The sequence below is a fragment of the Prionailurus bengalensis genome, chromosome A3 (genome assembly GCF_016509475.1).
Source record: "Prionailurus bengalensis isolate Pbe53 chromosome A3, Fcat_Pben_1.1_paternal_pri, whole genome shotgun sequence".
Classification (NCBI taxonomy): domain Eukaryota; kingdom Metazoa; phylum Chordata; class Mammalia; order Carnivora; family Felidae; genus Prionailurus; species Prionailurus bengalensis.
This window is the reverse complement of record NC_057354.1, coordinates 58,949,080-58,963,382: the sequence shown is the minus strand read 5'-3', so window position 1 is coordinate 58,963,382 and position 14,303 is coordinate 58,949,080. Positions and strand designations below refer to the sequence as shown.

The 14,303-nt window shown below is 44.0% G+C and overlaps 1 protein-coding gene across 4 annotated transcripts in view; it reads right to left on the bottom strand.

Moving 5' to 3' along the window:
* TBC1D8 (TBC1 domain family member 8) overlaps window positions 1–14,303 on the bottom strand; it is a 112,379-nt gene that overhangs the window by 35,837 nt on the left and 62,239 nt on the right. For all 4 annotated transcript variants that reach the window (XM_043603140.1, XM_043603139.1, XM_043603138.1 and 1 more), the window contains exons 4-5: window positions 10,930–11,158; window positions 7,818–8,058 (exon numbers count right to left, since the gene is read on the bottom strand). In XM_043603140.1, coding sequence (XP_043459075.1) covers window positions 7,818–8,058; window positions 10,930–11,158 — 470 coding nt within the window. The remainder of the gene's footprint in view (window positions 1–7,817; window positions 8,059–10,929; window positions 11,159–14,303) is intronic.

The following is a 14,303-nucleotide window of genomic DNA, read 5'->3' as shown; positions in this document are numbered from 1 at the left end:
ACCCCAGTTCCCTGAAAGCAGGGAGGAGACACATACATTAACACATTTACGCTGGAAGACTTACATCCTTGTCCCCAAAGCATGCTGGCCAGGCTGGCTGTGGTGAAAGTGAAGCCAGTGCAGCCTGTCTGTACTTATCTTACAGATGTGGCTCCAGCCACCACTGAATTCACCTGTTGGCTACTCTTCCCTAGAAGCACAGAGAGAGGGGATGGAAAGACTTTTTGTATTCACTTTGCATCCAGCTCTTCAATTTAAGAGTTAAGGTGCTCAGTTATCTGATGTTTCTATTCAGTACACCCGCTGCGTCAGCCAGCAGCTCAGTTCAGCCCCTTCTCCATACTACATACCATCTCCATTCTCCTTTCTGGGCTGTTCCCTGTCACTCCAAGGGCCCATCTCTCACACATTCAGCAGCCGGAGACCAGTGACCTAGCATTATAAGACAGAAAGCAGCAGGAGGGACTTCTGAAGTCATCTTCCTTCCTTAGAAAGTTCTCTTCCAATTCTACTTCTAAATATGCATTACATGTATATATGTGGTATTTAACTTTCCGACATAACTGAGATGAAGACCAGCAGCTTGAGAGATGAGTAGCACAAGCCCTTTATGAAGCTCAGAGTAAGACCGCCTCATCCCTTGGGTCTGTTTCCAAGCAGGTGATAGTTGTGATGCTAAAAATGCCAGCTCATCTTTCTGAAGAGCACCAAAAACAAAGCCTGCTGGCCACAATTGGCCTTTCAGACCTTCTAGCACTTACTAAATGTTCCCACTTTTCCTCCATAGAGATGACCAACAGACATGGGTCATAACCTACCATTCAGAAAGCACTAGCTAAGCTTGGGCCTGAAAGCCACAGCAGAAGTGCCCCCAGAAAGATGGAAACTAGCCCAGCAACCCTGACAGTATTCACCAGCTCTTGTCCACGGTGCTGGTATGTGCCGGCCAAAGCAATTGCTCTAAGAGAAAGCTACAGTGGAGAAGAGAAGGGGAAGGTGCCACAAATCATCCTGTCTTAACACATGTCATTGTATGAGCCTGGAATCACCTGGAAATCAACAGGGGTTCATCAGAATATGGAGCAACACCAAGTTTGCTGTTAAAGCTGAAATTAATATGTGCAATTCTGCATGACAACCATGCAGAAAATTCTAGACTATATGCAGACAATTTAAAAATCCAGACTTGGGTGCCTGGATGGCTCAGTCGGTTAAGCATCTGATTCTTGATTTTGGCTCAGGTCATGGTCTCATGATTCACAGGCTTGAGCCCCACATCAGGCTCTGTACTGACAGCACAGAGCCTACTTGGCATTCTCTCTCTGCTCCTGTCTGCTTCTCCTCCACTCCCACTTAAAAATAAATAAATAAACTTAAAAAAAATCTAGACTTAATTTCTTAGACCTCAGACCCAAGAAATGAAGGGGTAGGTAGTTCTTTTGTTTCTCTGCAAACCTAGAATTAGATTTTCCCCTCCTAGTTTAGATACAGGTATCAAAAATAGGTTTCCCCTCTCTCTTACCCATCAACCTTTTAGAATGCTTTAGGGAAAACCTGTATTAGGCCTTATACACAAACTCTCCCTCCCTCATTTATCACTCATGCACATATACAAACCTACTGTGTGTCAGCAGCTCAGAGCTTCTCAAGGTCAAATGCTTCCCCCAAACTCAGTCTGTGTGTCAGGCTGGGGCAGATGGGCTAGCTCAGGGTGTGAGGACTTCCTATCTGTGTCCTCAACAGGAGGCCTCAAGCACCATCCCGGCCCTGCTGGAATATCTCAGTCCTCTGCAGCCAGTCAGCCCCAGAAAAACACATACAATGATTTCTGGAGGCTCTTAGTTAACATACTTGCCCACAGACCTACGCCCCGCTCCTCTGAAACTCTGGAATATACCAAGAACCAATAATGTAGAAACAAGGCAGAAAGGCCAGATACACTATGTCTCCTCAAAGCCCAAGTCTGCACATAAAACACTGTGTTTCTCCAATGTGTGTTTACTTAAAACACCTTTCCTCAGCCTTCTCCCAAGAGCACTCCGGAAACAGAAGGACAACATTGCCCTGCAACATCTTAGGCTGGGTCCCCTGGGCACAGTGGTGGCATGATCGGCCCTCAGACAACAACCAGCAGTGTGGAGGTGGACTCAGCTGGTGCCTGCAGTGCCCCGTTTCTCTGAAAATCCAGCCAATAGAGCCTCGACAGACCAGGGCCTCAACGACACCAGCATCCAGAAGGCTTTTTCACACGCAGGGCTCCTGCCTTTGTCCCGCCCCAGAGAGAGCCACCTAAATGACCTGCACAAGCTCAGGGCAGCTAGGGCTCTGCAGGGGCGGGAGACGCAGGCCTTCCCTGGTGAGGTGGAAGCTGTTTGGGACTGCATGAGCCCCAAGAGATGTCAACTCTGAACTAGAATCACAAGGGCTGAAAGTTGAATAAATTACAGAGTGAGCCTGGAAATTCTGAATAGGGACACAGGAGAAGAGCAGAAAAGGGAGTGAATCTAGGCAGGAAAGGCCAAAGGTCTGACAAGCCAGGCTGGGGAGCTGAGAATCAGCCAGGCAACAGGGGATGAGGGCTTTTTTTTTTTTTTTTTAATTTTTAAGGTTTATTATTATTATTATTATTATTATTATTATTATTATTTACTTGGGGAGGAGGGAACTGGGGAGGGACAGAAAAAGGGAGAGAATCCCAAGAAGATTCCACACTGCAGAGTCCAACGAGGGGCTCGAACTCATGAACCATGAGATCATGACCTGAGCCGAAATCCAGAGCTTAACCAACTGAGCCACCCAGGCACCCCATGAGGATGAGGGCTTATTACTGAAGACATCAGCCCCCTGGCAGCCACTGTTCACCTCTGGAAATCGCAGAAACACCTTACAACAAATCTTACAATAGCTTAGAATGAATCTCCATTTACTACAGTGCATTAACTGAGCTTCCCTCCAGTACTTTCCAGCCAGTCAATACAGATTTTAATGAAGATACTAATTCTGATTTATTGAAACCCATCACCTCACCAATATCCTACCCCCAAAATAGCTGGCCATACTGTTCTCAACCTATCACTCACAACTTCAGTCTGGTTATTTTATGTTGTAAATTTCAGGAACAATCAATGCATTTGTTCTGCCCAACTCCTGAAAGCCCCTTCCCCAGCCTCAGTCACCCCCCTTCCCTGGATTCTGTTACTATACACCAGAATCCCTGATCCAGGCCCTCCTCTGTGCAGTGTGAGGGCTGGGCTAGGGGACTCTCCAGTTCTGCTGGCTCTAACTTATCTGACTGGTTCTGTTGTATGATGTACCATCCCACCCTCCTGGCTCCCACTGGAGTTCCAGCCCCACTCTGCTCTGTCCCCAAGTCCCATGGGAGTAAGCACAAGCAGTGAACATGACTAATCCATAATCAGATGGCTCACCACATTCGTGACCCCAAGGGCACCTTTCTAAAGCCCTTATCTGGGAAGGGAAGTGAAAATACATCAACAAAAGGGAGCCTGAGGAGCATTCCAGCACTTCTGATTGTGCCCTTAGCATCGAGAGACTGTTTTCCTCAACTTGAAAACCTGGGCTCTCTTGGCAGGATGTCAAGCTGACTGAGTCATTACCTGTTTATGTCCACAGGCCTATGTCTCCATGACAGAAAGCTACACGAGACCCAGCAAGCAACTGGTATGCAAGGACATGCCTTTCACTTTTGGAAGAAGTTACTCAAAGTGCAGTGACCAGCAAAACACACCACAGACCAGAATCCTGCCGTCCACACTGGGGCCAGCCCTAGGCACCCATGGGTCCCCAGCAGCTCCACCACCAGCCACTGCCAGGGCCCCCTTTTGTCCTTTTCTCTCTCTTCTCCTTTCTACATGTTTCTAGGACAGAAAGTAGAGGAAGGAGAGCCTTGTATAATGCACCTGAGTTCTGGAATGTGAATGGAAACTGTACTGATGAATTCTCTTCCAAAATGAATGAGTATACCAAAGGGTCTGAAGCGCTACAAACCTGCCATCTGCCTCTTCTTTCCCTATTTCTGCCCCAAGCCAAAATGCTACATCTAGAAGTGGAGCCATGAAGGAACATCAGGAAATTTGTGAGCAGTCACCTGAGATCCCAATGCTCATGGAGCTGACCAGAACACACAAGGCTATTAGCTGGCCTCCTATTCCTAAAACCCAGCTGCAATTCACACACGTACACATCTGTGTGCAAAACCCACAGGAGAGGTGTTAAGTTCTAATGGGTGATTTATAGGAGCCCTTTAACAACTCCTACAACTGAGTTGTAGTAACTGATCTTTGTTGGACTAAAAAGACTCAGATACCAAACTACTATAGAGATACTTAAAGAAATATAGGAGGGACGCCTGGGTGGCTCAGTCGGTTGAGTGTCTGACTTCTGCTCAGGTCATGATCTTGCGGTTGGTAAGTCCAGGCCCCACATCAGGCTCTGTGCTGACAGCTCGGAGCCTGGAGCCTACTTTGGATTCTGTTTCTCTCTCCCTCTCTCTCTGTCCCTCCCCTGCTCATGCTCTCTCTTTCTCTCAAAAATAAACATTAAAAAAAAATTCATATAGGGGCACCTGAGTGGTTCAGCTGGTTAAGCTAAGTCTGACTTTGGCTCAGGTCGTGATCTCGTGGTTCATGCGTTCAAGCCCCACGTCAGGCTCTGTGCTGACAGTTCAGTGCCTGGAGCCTGCTTCAGATTCTGTCTCCCTCTCTCTGCTCCTCCCACACTCATGCTCTGTCTCTCTCACTCTCTCTCAAAAATAAACATTAAAAAAAATTTTTTTTAATTAAAAAATATAAAAAGAAATATGGGAGAGCGGGGTGACCACTGTGCTGGACTGTCTTCTCTGGACCAGAGACAGAGCCAGAGATATAATGTGAAACCCGCAGGAGGCACAGGGAGGAGCTCAGGGCTGGGAGTCAGAAGACCCAAGGGCAGCAACCCAAGGTTCCCTTTTTGTAAGGGAGTGACAAGCAGCAGCATCCCCTCTTGCAAAGGAAGTGTCAGATTCTCAGAGAGGACACAAAACCAAGTGAAATTAAATTCATTGGCGTTTTACCAAAAAGTGCACTTTTTGATTTTTGCCTTATTTTGTGACTATACATGATCAATTTATAACATATGCACATAGCAGGGGCTCTGAATTCTTGCTGAGTACATGTAAACTACAAACAAACACACCACCATTTAGAGACGACTAATTAGACCCATGTTCTCCCAGATGTTCAGAGAAAACAGTAAATGTGTCTAAAGAGTAACAGGAATGTTACAGTGGATTAAAAAAAAGATTTTGGGGGAGCGCTTGGGTGGCTCAGTTGGTTGAGCATCTGACTTCAGCTCAGGTCGTGATCTCACGGTTTGTGAGTTTGAGCCCCACATCGGACTCTCTGCTGTCAGCACAGAGCCCGCCTCAGATCCCGTGTCCGCCGCCCCACCCCCGGCCCCCTCTCTGCCCCTCCCCCACTCATACTGTCTCTCAAAAATAAACAGTTTAAAAAAATTTTTTTAAAGGTTTCATTTTTTAATTTTTTTAATATACGAAATTTATTGTCAAGTTGGTTTCCATACAACAGCCAGTGCTCATCCCAAAAGATGCCCCCCTCAGTACCCATCACCCACCCTCCCCTCCCTCCCACCCCCCATCAACCCTGTTTGTTCTCAGTTTTTAAGAGTCTCTTATGCTTTGGCTCTCTCCCACTCTAACCTCTTTTTTTTCTTTTTTTCCCTTCCCCTCCCCCATGGGTTCCTGTTAAGTTTCTCAGGATCCACATAAGAAAGAACACATATGGTATCTGTCTTTCTCTGTATGGCTTATTTCACTTAGCATAACACTCTCCAGTTCCATCCATGTTGCTACAAAGGGCCATATTTCGTTCTTTCTCCTTACCACGTAGTACTCCATTGTGTATATAAACCACAATTTCTTTATCCATTAAAGGCTTTTTTAATGACTGGACACAGAATGACACAGAACTACCCTATGATCTCATAATTCCACTTCTGGGTATATGCCCAAAAGTCATGAAAGCAGGAACTCGAACAGATATTTGCGCATACCTGCTCACAGCAGCATCATATACGATAGCTAAAAGGTAGAAACAACTTTGTGTCCATCGATACATGAATGGACAAACAAAATGTGGTATATACATACAATGGAGTATTACCTAGCCTTAGAAAGGAAAATAATTCTGACACAGGCTACAACATGGATGAACCTTAAGGAATTACACCTAAAGCCAGTCACAGAAAAACAAACACTGTAGGAGCCTACTTATATGAGGAACCACAAGAAGTCAAACTCAGAGACAGAAAGTAGAACGGTGGCTGCCAGAGGTTGGGGGAGCAGGGAATGGGGAGTTATTGCTTAATGGGGACGAAGTTGCAGTTTTGCAAGATGAAGAGTCCCAGGGTTGGATGGTGGGGATGGCTGCATAACAATGTGAATATACTTAACCATTTTTCAAGCATACGGTTCAGTGGTATTAAGGCAACAAATTTTAGGTTATGTGTATTGTATCATGTAAAAAAAAAACTTGTTTAATGACTAATAGTATTCAAATAGCAGTGGTGATTCTATAATGATATCAAATATATCCATCCAGGACAGCATTTGACAGAAGGCTTATTCCTCAAAGGGTATCTTGGTATCAACTCTGCAGTTACCTGGTCTGACCCACCAAGTCAGAAATCACAGTCAAGCTCGAACACCACTGTTTAAATTTTAGATAATAAAGCTGAACTTCTTTAAAAGACTAATAATTCAGGGGCACCTGGGTGGCTTAGTCAGTTGAGTGTCCGACTCTCAGTTTCAGCTCAAGTCATGATCTCACAGTTGTGAGAGATTGAGCCCCATGTCGGGGTCCATGCTGGATATAGACTCTGCTTGGGATTCTCTCTCTCCCTTTCCCTCTGCTTCTCTCCCCCACTTGCATGCCCACCCACCCGCCCTCCTTCCCTCTCTCTCTCTCTCTCTCTCAATAAATAAATAAATAAACAAATAATAAATAAATGAATAAATAAATAAAGTGACTAATAATTCAAGCAACTGTCTCAGACATCTCCATAACTAGCATCAATTTGGGGCAAACCAATAATAAAGAATGCTACCTTACAGTATTACTAAGGCACATTTCTTTGGGTTTTTTTTTGTGTGTTTTTTTTTTAAATGTTTTTTTTATTTTTGAGAGAGACAGAGACAGAATGAAAGTGGGTTGGGGCAGAGAGAGAGGGAGGCACAGAATCTGAAGCAGGCTCCAGGCTCCGAGCTGTCAGCACAAAGCCTGACCCGGGACTCGAACTCACGAGCTGTGAGATCATGACCTGAGCCGAAGTCGGACGCTCAACCAACTGAGCCACTAAGGCGCCCCTAACGCACATTTCTAATGACAAACCAGTAACAAAATAAATCTCATTGTCCTGAACACTTATTTCTACAAAGCGATTTCATATGGAAATATAACATTTCTTAATGTTCACTGATAAAACACAGTGTTGAATGGAATTCTATGAAGCTATTCATATTACATTGCCCAGAAGTAGTTTTTTATAAAAATCAGTTTCAAAATATCAGGGGAAAAAAAGCAGAATTGGATCCAGAAATCCAAGACTACTGCATAAAAAAAAAAAAAAAAAAAATTAACAATCTCAGCCAATTATTATGTCACAATCATGATTAACAACATAGGAAAATCTGCATTTTGCCAAAGGGAAACTTAAATCTAGTACAACTAAGACTAACAAAGCCCATGTAAATGAAGCCACAGTCCCCCAGGTGAGAAACAACTGAAAACAGAAGCTCTTACCTCTTGGTGATCTGGCTTGGCTCCTGCAGGTCTGGGTCCAGGTCAAAGACCTCATTGTCCAGCAGCCTTCGGAGTGTCACATCGGCCAGCTGCTCCATGATCTTGAACACCTCATCAAGGTTCAGGAACATGGAGAAATCACGCTCCTTATTCTGTGTGGTGATTCGGATGGTGTCCGTCAGAAAGACGTTGGACGTTCTTTCTAATTTCTGGATATCAACCCAAGGGACTATAAGTTTAACTAGAAGGGAAAAAAAGGCAAATACAGATTTTAACCTAACATTTGAGCCATACTTAAGTGTATCAACAAACAAGAGTCCAAGGCTTTCCTTAAGCTGAAATGCAAACACCTTTTAAACCAGAGCAGTAAAGAGGAAGCACAAAACTGGTTGACAGCTGTGTGTCAGAACCCAATTCATGTTTAATGGTTTTCTTAAAGATTTAAGTAAAATTTTCTAAGTTGCTGGCTACTGCACACATAGAGGGGACACTATTCTGAAAACATGAAAACTTCAAAAATATTTAAACTTAAATATTTGAAAAATATGCAAAAGTTTCTCAATCTACATAATTTCTGGTTTCAAAGGCAGCATTCATGGTGTAAGCTATGGAAAAAAAAGAAGTGCAAAAGAGGATTATTCATGATCTCGGATACAGAAACAGGCTTAACATTTAGACTGTGTCAAATGACAGAGTCTTAGGAGACACAGTACAAATTTTTATGGAATTCTTTTTAAAGTAATACAGTACAAACAGTACATTTTATAAACAAGTACTCTATTCTGGGAAATGTTTCCAATACAGTGGGTAGCCAGGCTAGCTTGCTAATGCAAATGGAGAAGGGACAATGCAACAACTTGAAATGATAAATGTTATCAAATATAGAAATCATTTCTTTTTTTTTTCCAAACTTACCCTAACAAAATTTGGCTTAGTGACCATGATCGATCAGCGTCAGAAGATAACTCGTTTTCTTTTTCAAATCAAGGAGGGGATCATTAAGTGTTTCTATTTCTAACATTTCTTTCTGCTTATTCTGCAATAATGTTTTCAGTGCTTCAATAACTTAAAAGGCCACAGATCTTCTCAGGCTTGAGAAGAAACTGCTTCAGCTACTTCTGGTTGCTTTCACATAAGTCTCTTACACAAACACACATAGACACTCTATAATCATCAACTTTCACTTCATTAAGCATCTACTCTGTGAAAGCCCTGCACTTAGAAAAAAGCTCAAATAGAGAAAACAGACATGTAAAATAAGCAACCACTAATTTGACAAAATCAAACAGAAACACAAACATGGTTTTGGGAAAGTCCCTGGAGGTGATAAAATCTGAACTGATTTTGAGGGGTGAACAGGAATTTCCAAACAGGCACAAGAACGGGGAAGAGAAAGAAATTAATTTTGAGAAGCATTTCAAGGGGCGCCTGGGTGGCTCTGTCGGTTGAGCACTGGAATCTTGATTTTGGCTCAGGTCACGATCCCAGGGTCATGGGCCCAAGTTGGGCTCTGCACTGTGTGTGGAGCCTGCTTAAGATTTTCTCCCTCTGTCTCTCTCTCTCTCTCTCTCTCTCCTTCTGTTCCTTTCCCCTTCTCATGTTCTCTCTCTAAATAAAATTTAAAAAATTTTTTGAGAAGTATTTTAGAAATTACAAGAATAAGGATCATCAAGATTAGGTCAGAGTACATGAGGGTGGGGAAAGGCTATGTACGCAGAGTGTATGTACTGGAGCATCAGAACTGAGGTTGGCAGCGTGAGAAAGAGAAGTGATGACCCTGTGCAGGAAGCTGGTTCAGCAAAATTCAAGAGGAGCCTTTCCCACCGGTTAAACTTGAAATGTAAACTTAAATGCAGGAAGAAAAAAAAATTCTGTATATAAACACACACACACACACACACACACACACATATATACATATATATATATACACACACTCAGTTTAAAAAAATTTTTTTTTCAACGTTTATTTATTTTTGGGACAGAGAGAGACAGAGCATGAACGGGGGAGGGGCAGAGAGAGAGGGAGACACAGAATCGGAAACAGGCTCCAGGCTCCGAGCCATCAGCCCAGAGCCCGACGCGGGGCTCAAACTCACGGACCACGAGATCGTGACCTGGCTGAAGTCGGACGCTTAACCGACTGCGCCACCCAGGCGCCCCATACACACTCAGTTTATATACACACAGCTTCTATCCTGCATGGGTGCTTGAAACAGTATTTGGTTCCAAAAGAAGTTTCAGTGGGAATGACTTTTTAAAAATTCAATATACAATTGACACTTGTGGCTTTTCTTTTCTTACCTGGTAATTCCATCATCTAGCACGGCAATGGTCAGTGGATAAATGTGCAAAAAGTTAATTACTACCTGAATGTCAAGTGGACCCAGGTGAAGAATTCCTTCCCGTTCCAAGGAACAACTGTATATCCTGCTACTTACTCTTCTGGGAGCAGTCATAACCTTCAGGGCTGGGAATTTTTAATTTTTTTTAAATGTTTTTATTTATTTTTGAGAGAGAGACAAAGTGCTAGTGGGTGAGGGGCAGACATAGAGGGAGACACAGAATCCAAAGTAGCTCCAGGCTCTGAGCTGTCAGCACAGAATCCGATGTGGGGCTTGAACTCACTAACCATGAGATCATGACCAGAACCAAAGTCAGAGGCTTAACCAACTGAGCCACCCAGTCTCCCCAGGGCTGGGAATTTTTTACATGCTTCCCACCCCCCCCAACCGGCCCCCGTTCATCTTAAGAAATAACATGTTCCACTCCTTTAGAAGTACTGGGGCCATCAGTTTTAACAACGTGTTTTCAGAATAAGATAAAGTAAAAAACCTTCAGGAGCTATATGAAGTGAGCTACACAGAAATGTTTAAGGCAATAGAAAAAATGAATTCTCACAAAATCAAAGTCCCTTAAGGGTAGCAGTATATATCAATATAATTGTCTGCACAAGTCATTTGGAAGTTAATCAAGTATCACTTATTATCATCTCAACTACTCATTTAAATCTTTTGTTCTCTAACTCTTCATCTTGTTTCAGGACAGCACAAGCATCCCGAGGGTCAACTTCATCTGTGAACGCCCAAATCGCTCCAAATGCCTCACTTACGTTCCTTGCCCAGGAAGAAGGAGTAGAAGCAGAGGTGGTTGATGCTGAGGTACAGCCAGCCTTGGCGGGGAACCCTGCCCTTCCAGCAGCAGCAGGAGTAATAGGTGACCAGCTTCTCCGCCTCCGGGAAGTTGAACCTGGCTTCGAACTTTACCAAGGCCTCTCGGAACTTCTCCGGCTCTTCTTCCTGCTCAGCAAGCCTGCTACTTGTCTCCTCAGCAATCAGAGCCTGCCACACAGAAAGATACAGGTACCCTCGTCAGTGTAAGGGACGAGGGGAGGGACAGGCAGAAGCAGGAAGGGACAGCTGAGCACAGGCACCTAAGGAGTCTGCACTGCTCAACAACAGACATGCAGGGTGGAGGAGAGAAGTTCATCACACTGTCCACCACCCAGAAACATGGCCACACTCAGGGGGGTGGGGGGGAGGGGAATGAGCTGGGAGGTAGAAAACCCAAGAACAAGTCTCTCACTTGGCCACTTACCAGCCCTGAGGCTTTGGACAAATCACTGACTTCTAAGCCTGAGTTTTCTAACAAATTACTATTTTATACCTCCCTGTTCTACTTACAGGGACAGGATGATCAAATTATTGGTTCCAGCATGAACTCAGTGCATCAACTTTAACGAACCACCCAAGTTTGAGTTATAAGTCAGTTGTTTTTAAAAGGCTAATGAATGTCGGGGCGCCTGGGTGGCTCAGTCGGTTAAACATCTGACTTCAGCTCAGGTCATGATCTTACAGCGTGTGAGTTCGAGCCCCACATCCGGCTCTGTGCTGCCAGCTCAGAGCCTGGAGCTTGCTTCAGATGCTGTGTCTCCCTCTCTCTCTGCCCCTTCCCTGCTCACACTCTGTCTCTGTCTCTCCCTCTCTCAAAACTAAACATTAAAAAAAAAGCTAATGAATGTCTTCCTCCTTAGATTCAAAAATTTTAGTACAAAGCCAACAGGTGCCTATCTGTGTGACATCTGACACCTTTCACTACCACTAAATATTCTACAGTCTTCTAAGGTAGAAAAGGAGTTATGTTGGCCAAGGTTGTAAACACCTCCAAAGCACTCAGGTGCACAAAGAGGCAAGACAGAAAAGAAAACATCTAAATGTACAACAGCTTTGCCAACAACAAGTAACGGCAAGGATCCTTTCTAAGTCTGGGGTAAGGCTATAGAAGTGTCTCGAACATAAGCTTGTGGCCTGTTCCTGAGGGGTGACAACTCGCTGACAAGATCAGAATTCTGATTCCCCACGTTCTTGTATTTCATGAAGGGCTAGGTCCCTTAAGACAAAGCCACTTTTGGGGCAAAGCTACCATACCCTAGACTTTATAAGAGATTTTAGAAAATTATTTAGAAAACCTGAGAGTTTCTATTAAAGTAAGAATTATTTTTAAAATGAATCTGAAGGTTGATAAAATTTCAAGTGCTTTTCATTTCCTTCATTATGTTTTTCTTCTTTCCCAAATTTTATTTAACCAGACATTATAAAATAGAAAAGTTATAAGAAGTATGAATAATTTTAAAGGCATATGAATGGGGCACCTGGGTGGCTCAGTCAATCATCCAACTCTTCATTTTGGATCAGGTCATGATCTTGCTGTTGAGGAATTTGAGCCCCATGTTGGGGTCCATGCTGGCAGTGTGGAGCCTGCTTGGGATTCTCTCTCTCTGTCCCTTCCCCACTCACTTGCTCTCTCTGTCCCTCTCTCAAAATCAATAAACTTAAAAAAAAAAAAAGTTTTTAAAAAAAAGAAGCATACGTAATATAGGGGCACCTGGTGGCTCAGTTGGTTGAGCACCTGATTCTTGATTTCAGCTCAGGTCATGATCTCCTGGTTTGTGGGATCGAGCCCTACATCAGGCTCAGTGCTGACAGTGTGGAGAGTGCTTGGGATTGTCCCACTCTCCCATTCTCTCTGCCCCCACTCTCAAAATAAATAAACATTTTTTTAAAAGTGTATCTAATATGTAAAGCTCTGGACCATGAGGTATGAAGGGGATTTTAGGAAGGCTCTACAGCAAAGAGTCATGGATCCACTGGCTCCAGAGGCAGCCACAATGTGGCTGTACAGACTCCTGACTTCTGTGGATTATTGCAGTGTCTGGTAACCAGCACAGCTCAAACCACAGGGATTTCTTTAAAGCTTCAGAGAGTGGCCAACTGTTCAGGATAGGAGTGGGAAAGCCTCAGTTTCTAATTCCTTTGGATCTTCCCAGAGGAAATGGAGAACCACCACTACATGCGGTGGCCCCAAAGGTATAACCCCATCTCAGGCCACAAGAACCCCTCCATCCCCAGCCCCTGATCCAGACCAGCAGCCTCCCTCGGACTGTGTATGTTTTGGTTTGGTTTTTGCTTTTTTAAGGCCTTTTAGCTTTGATGTGCAGGGGATCAGACTACACCATCCCAAAATACACCTCTTTGGCATAAGAATTATTCTGAAAACAACTGAGAAACAGCAGACACCAAAAAGGCTCTCTGCCCTCTTCCACTATTTGTCTAAAACAAGGATATCAATTCCCATTTGTGAAGGTATCTCCCTCTCCTGTGCCAGGAAGAGGAGGGTAACTCTAGACTCTGACCAGTGCTGAGAGGGTAACAAACCTCACAAAAATAGCCCTTCTCTTCCTTTCATTTCCCCCTACACATTTAATTTACCTTCCCACAGTGTGCCACCCCTGGAAGCCAAATTCTTCTTTGTCCTGTCACTTCTCTACAAACATATGGCTCTTTGTTAAGATGCTGTGTAAGCCCTACATTCTAACTACCCTTTTGAGTTTCTCATCACTGAGTTTCCCCCTGTGTATGCATACTGCACGTGTTGATAAACTGGTTTTCTCATTAATTTGACTTTTGTCGGTTTAATCTCCAGGCCATGGGAGGAGAACCTAGGACAGTAGAGGGAAGGTTGCTTCCTCCTCTACAGAAGCTTTCCTAAAGCCACTGTAGCAGAAATGAAATTTCCTTCCTCCAAATTAAAAGGATAAACCTTAAATCAAAGAACCACCACAAGCTACGTTAGACTAAGGAGAAGGGAGATAAGTGTAAAAAATAACCATGAAATGGGCATTTCTGTAGCTAAGCCCCAGTGTGAGCTGACCCAGGGAACCAAGCTACTCAGCTGAACCAAGCAACGATGGTAACCCACGGGCTAGATATGTCCCCACCACAGCCTGGGTCCACCTGCCAACCGCACAGGCCAAAGGTGACACTAAGGATACCTGCCTGGATTCAGGAGACCTTTGATTTCCACCTGGCCCCACAAGTGTTCCTGATGCCCAGAGGAAAAGAATATTTCTGTTTTTGTCCCTTTAAAATCAGGAATTCACTTTAATGCCCTTTACTAAAAGCTGAAGCACTCAGGGTGTTAAAAAGA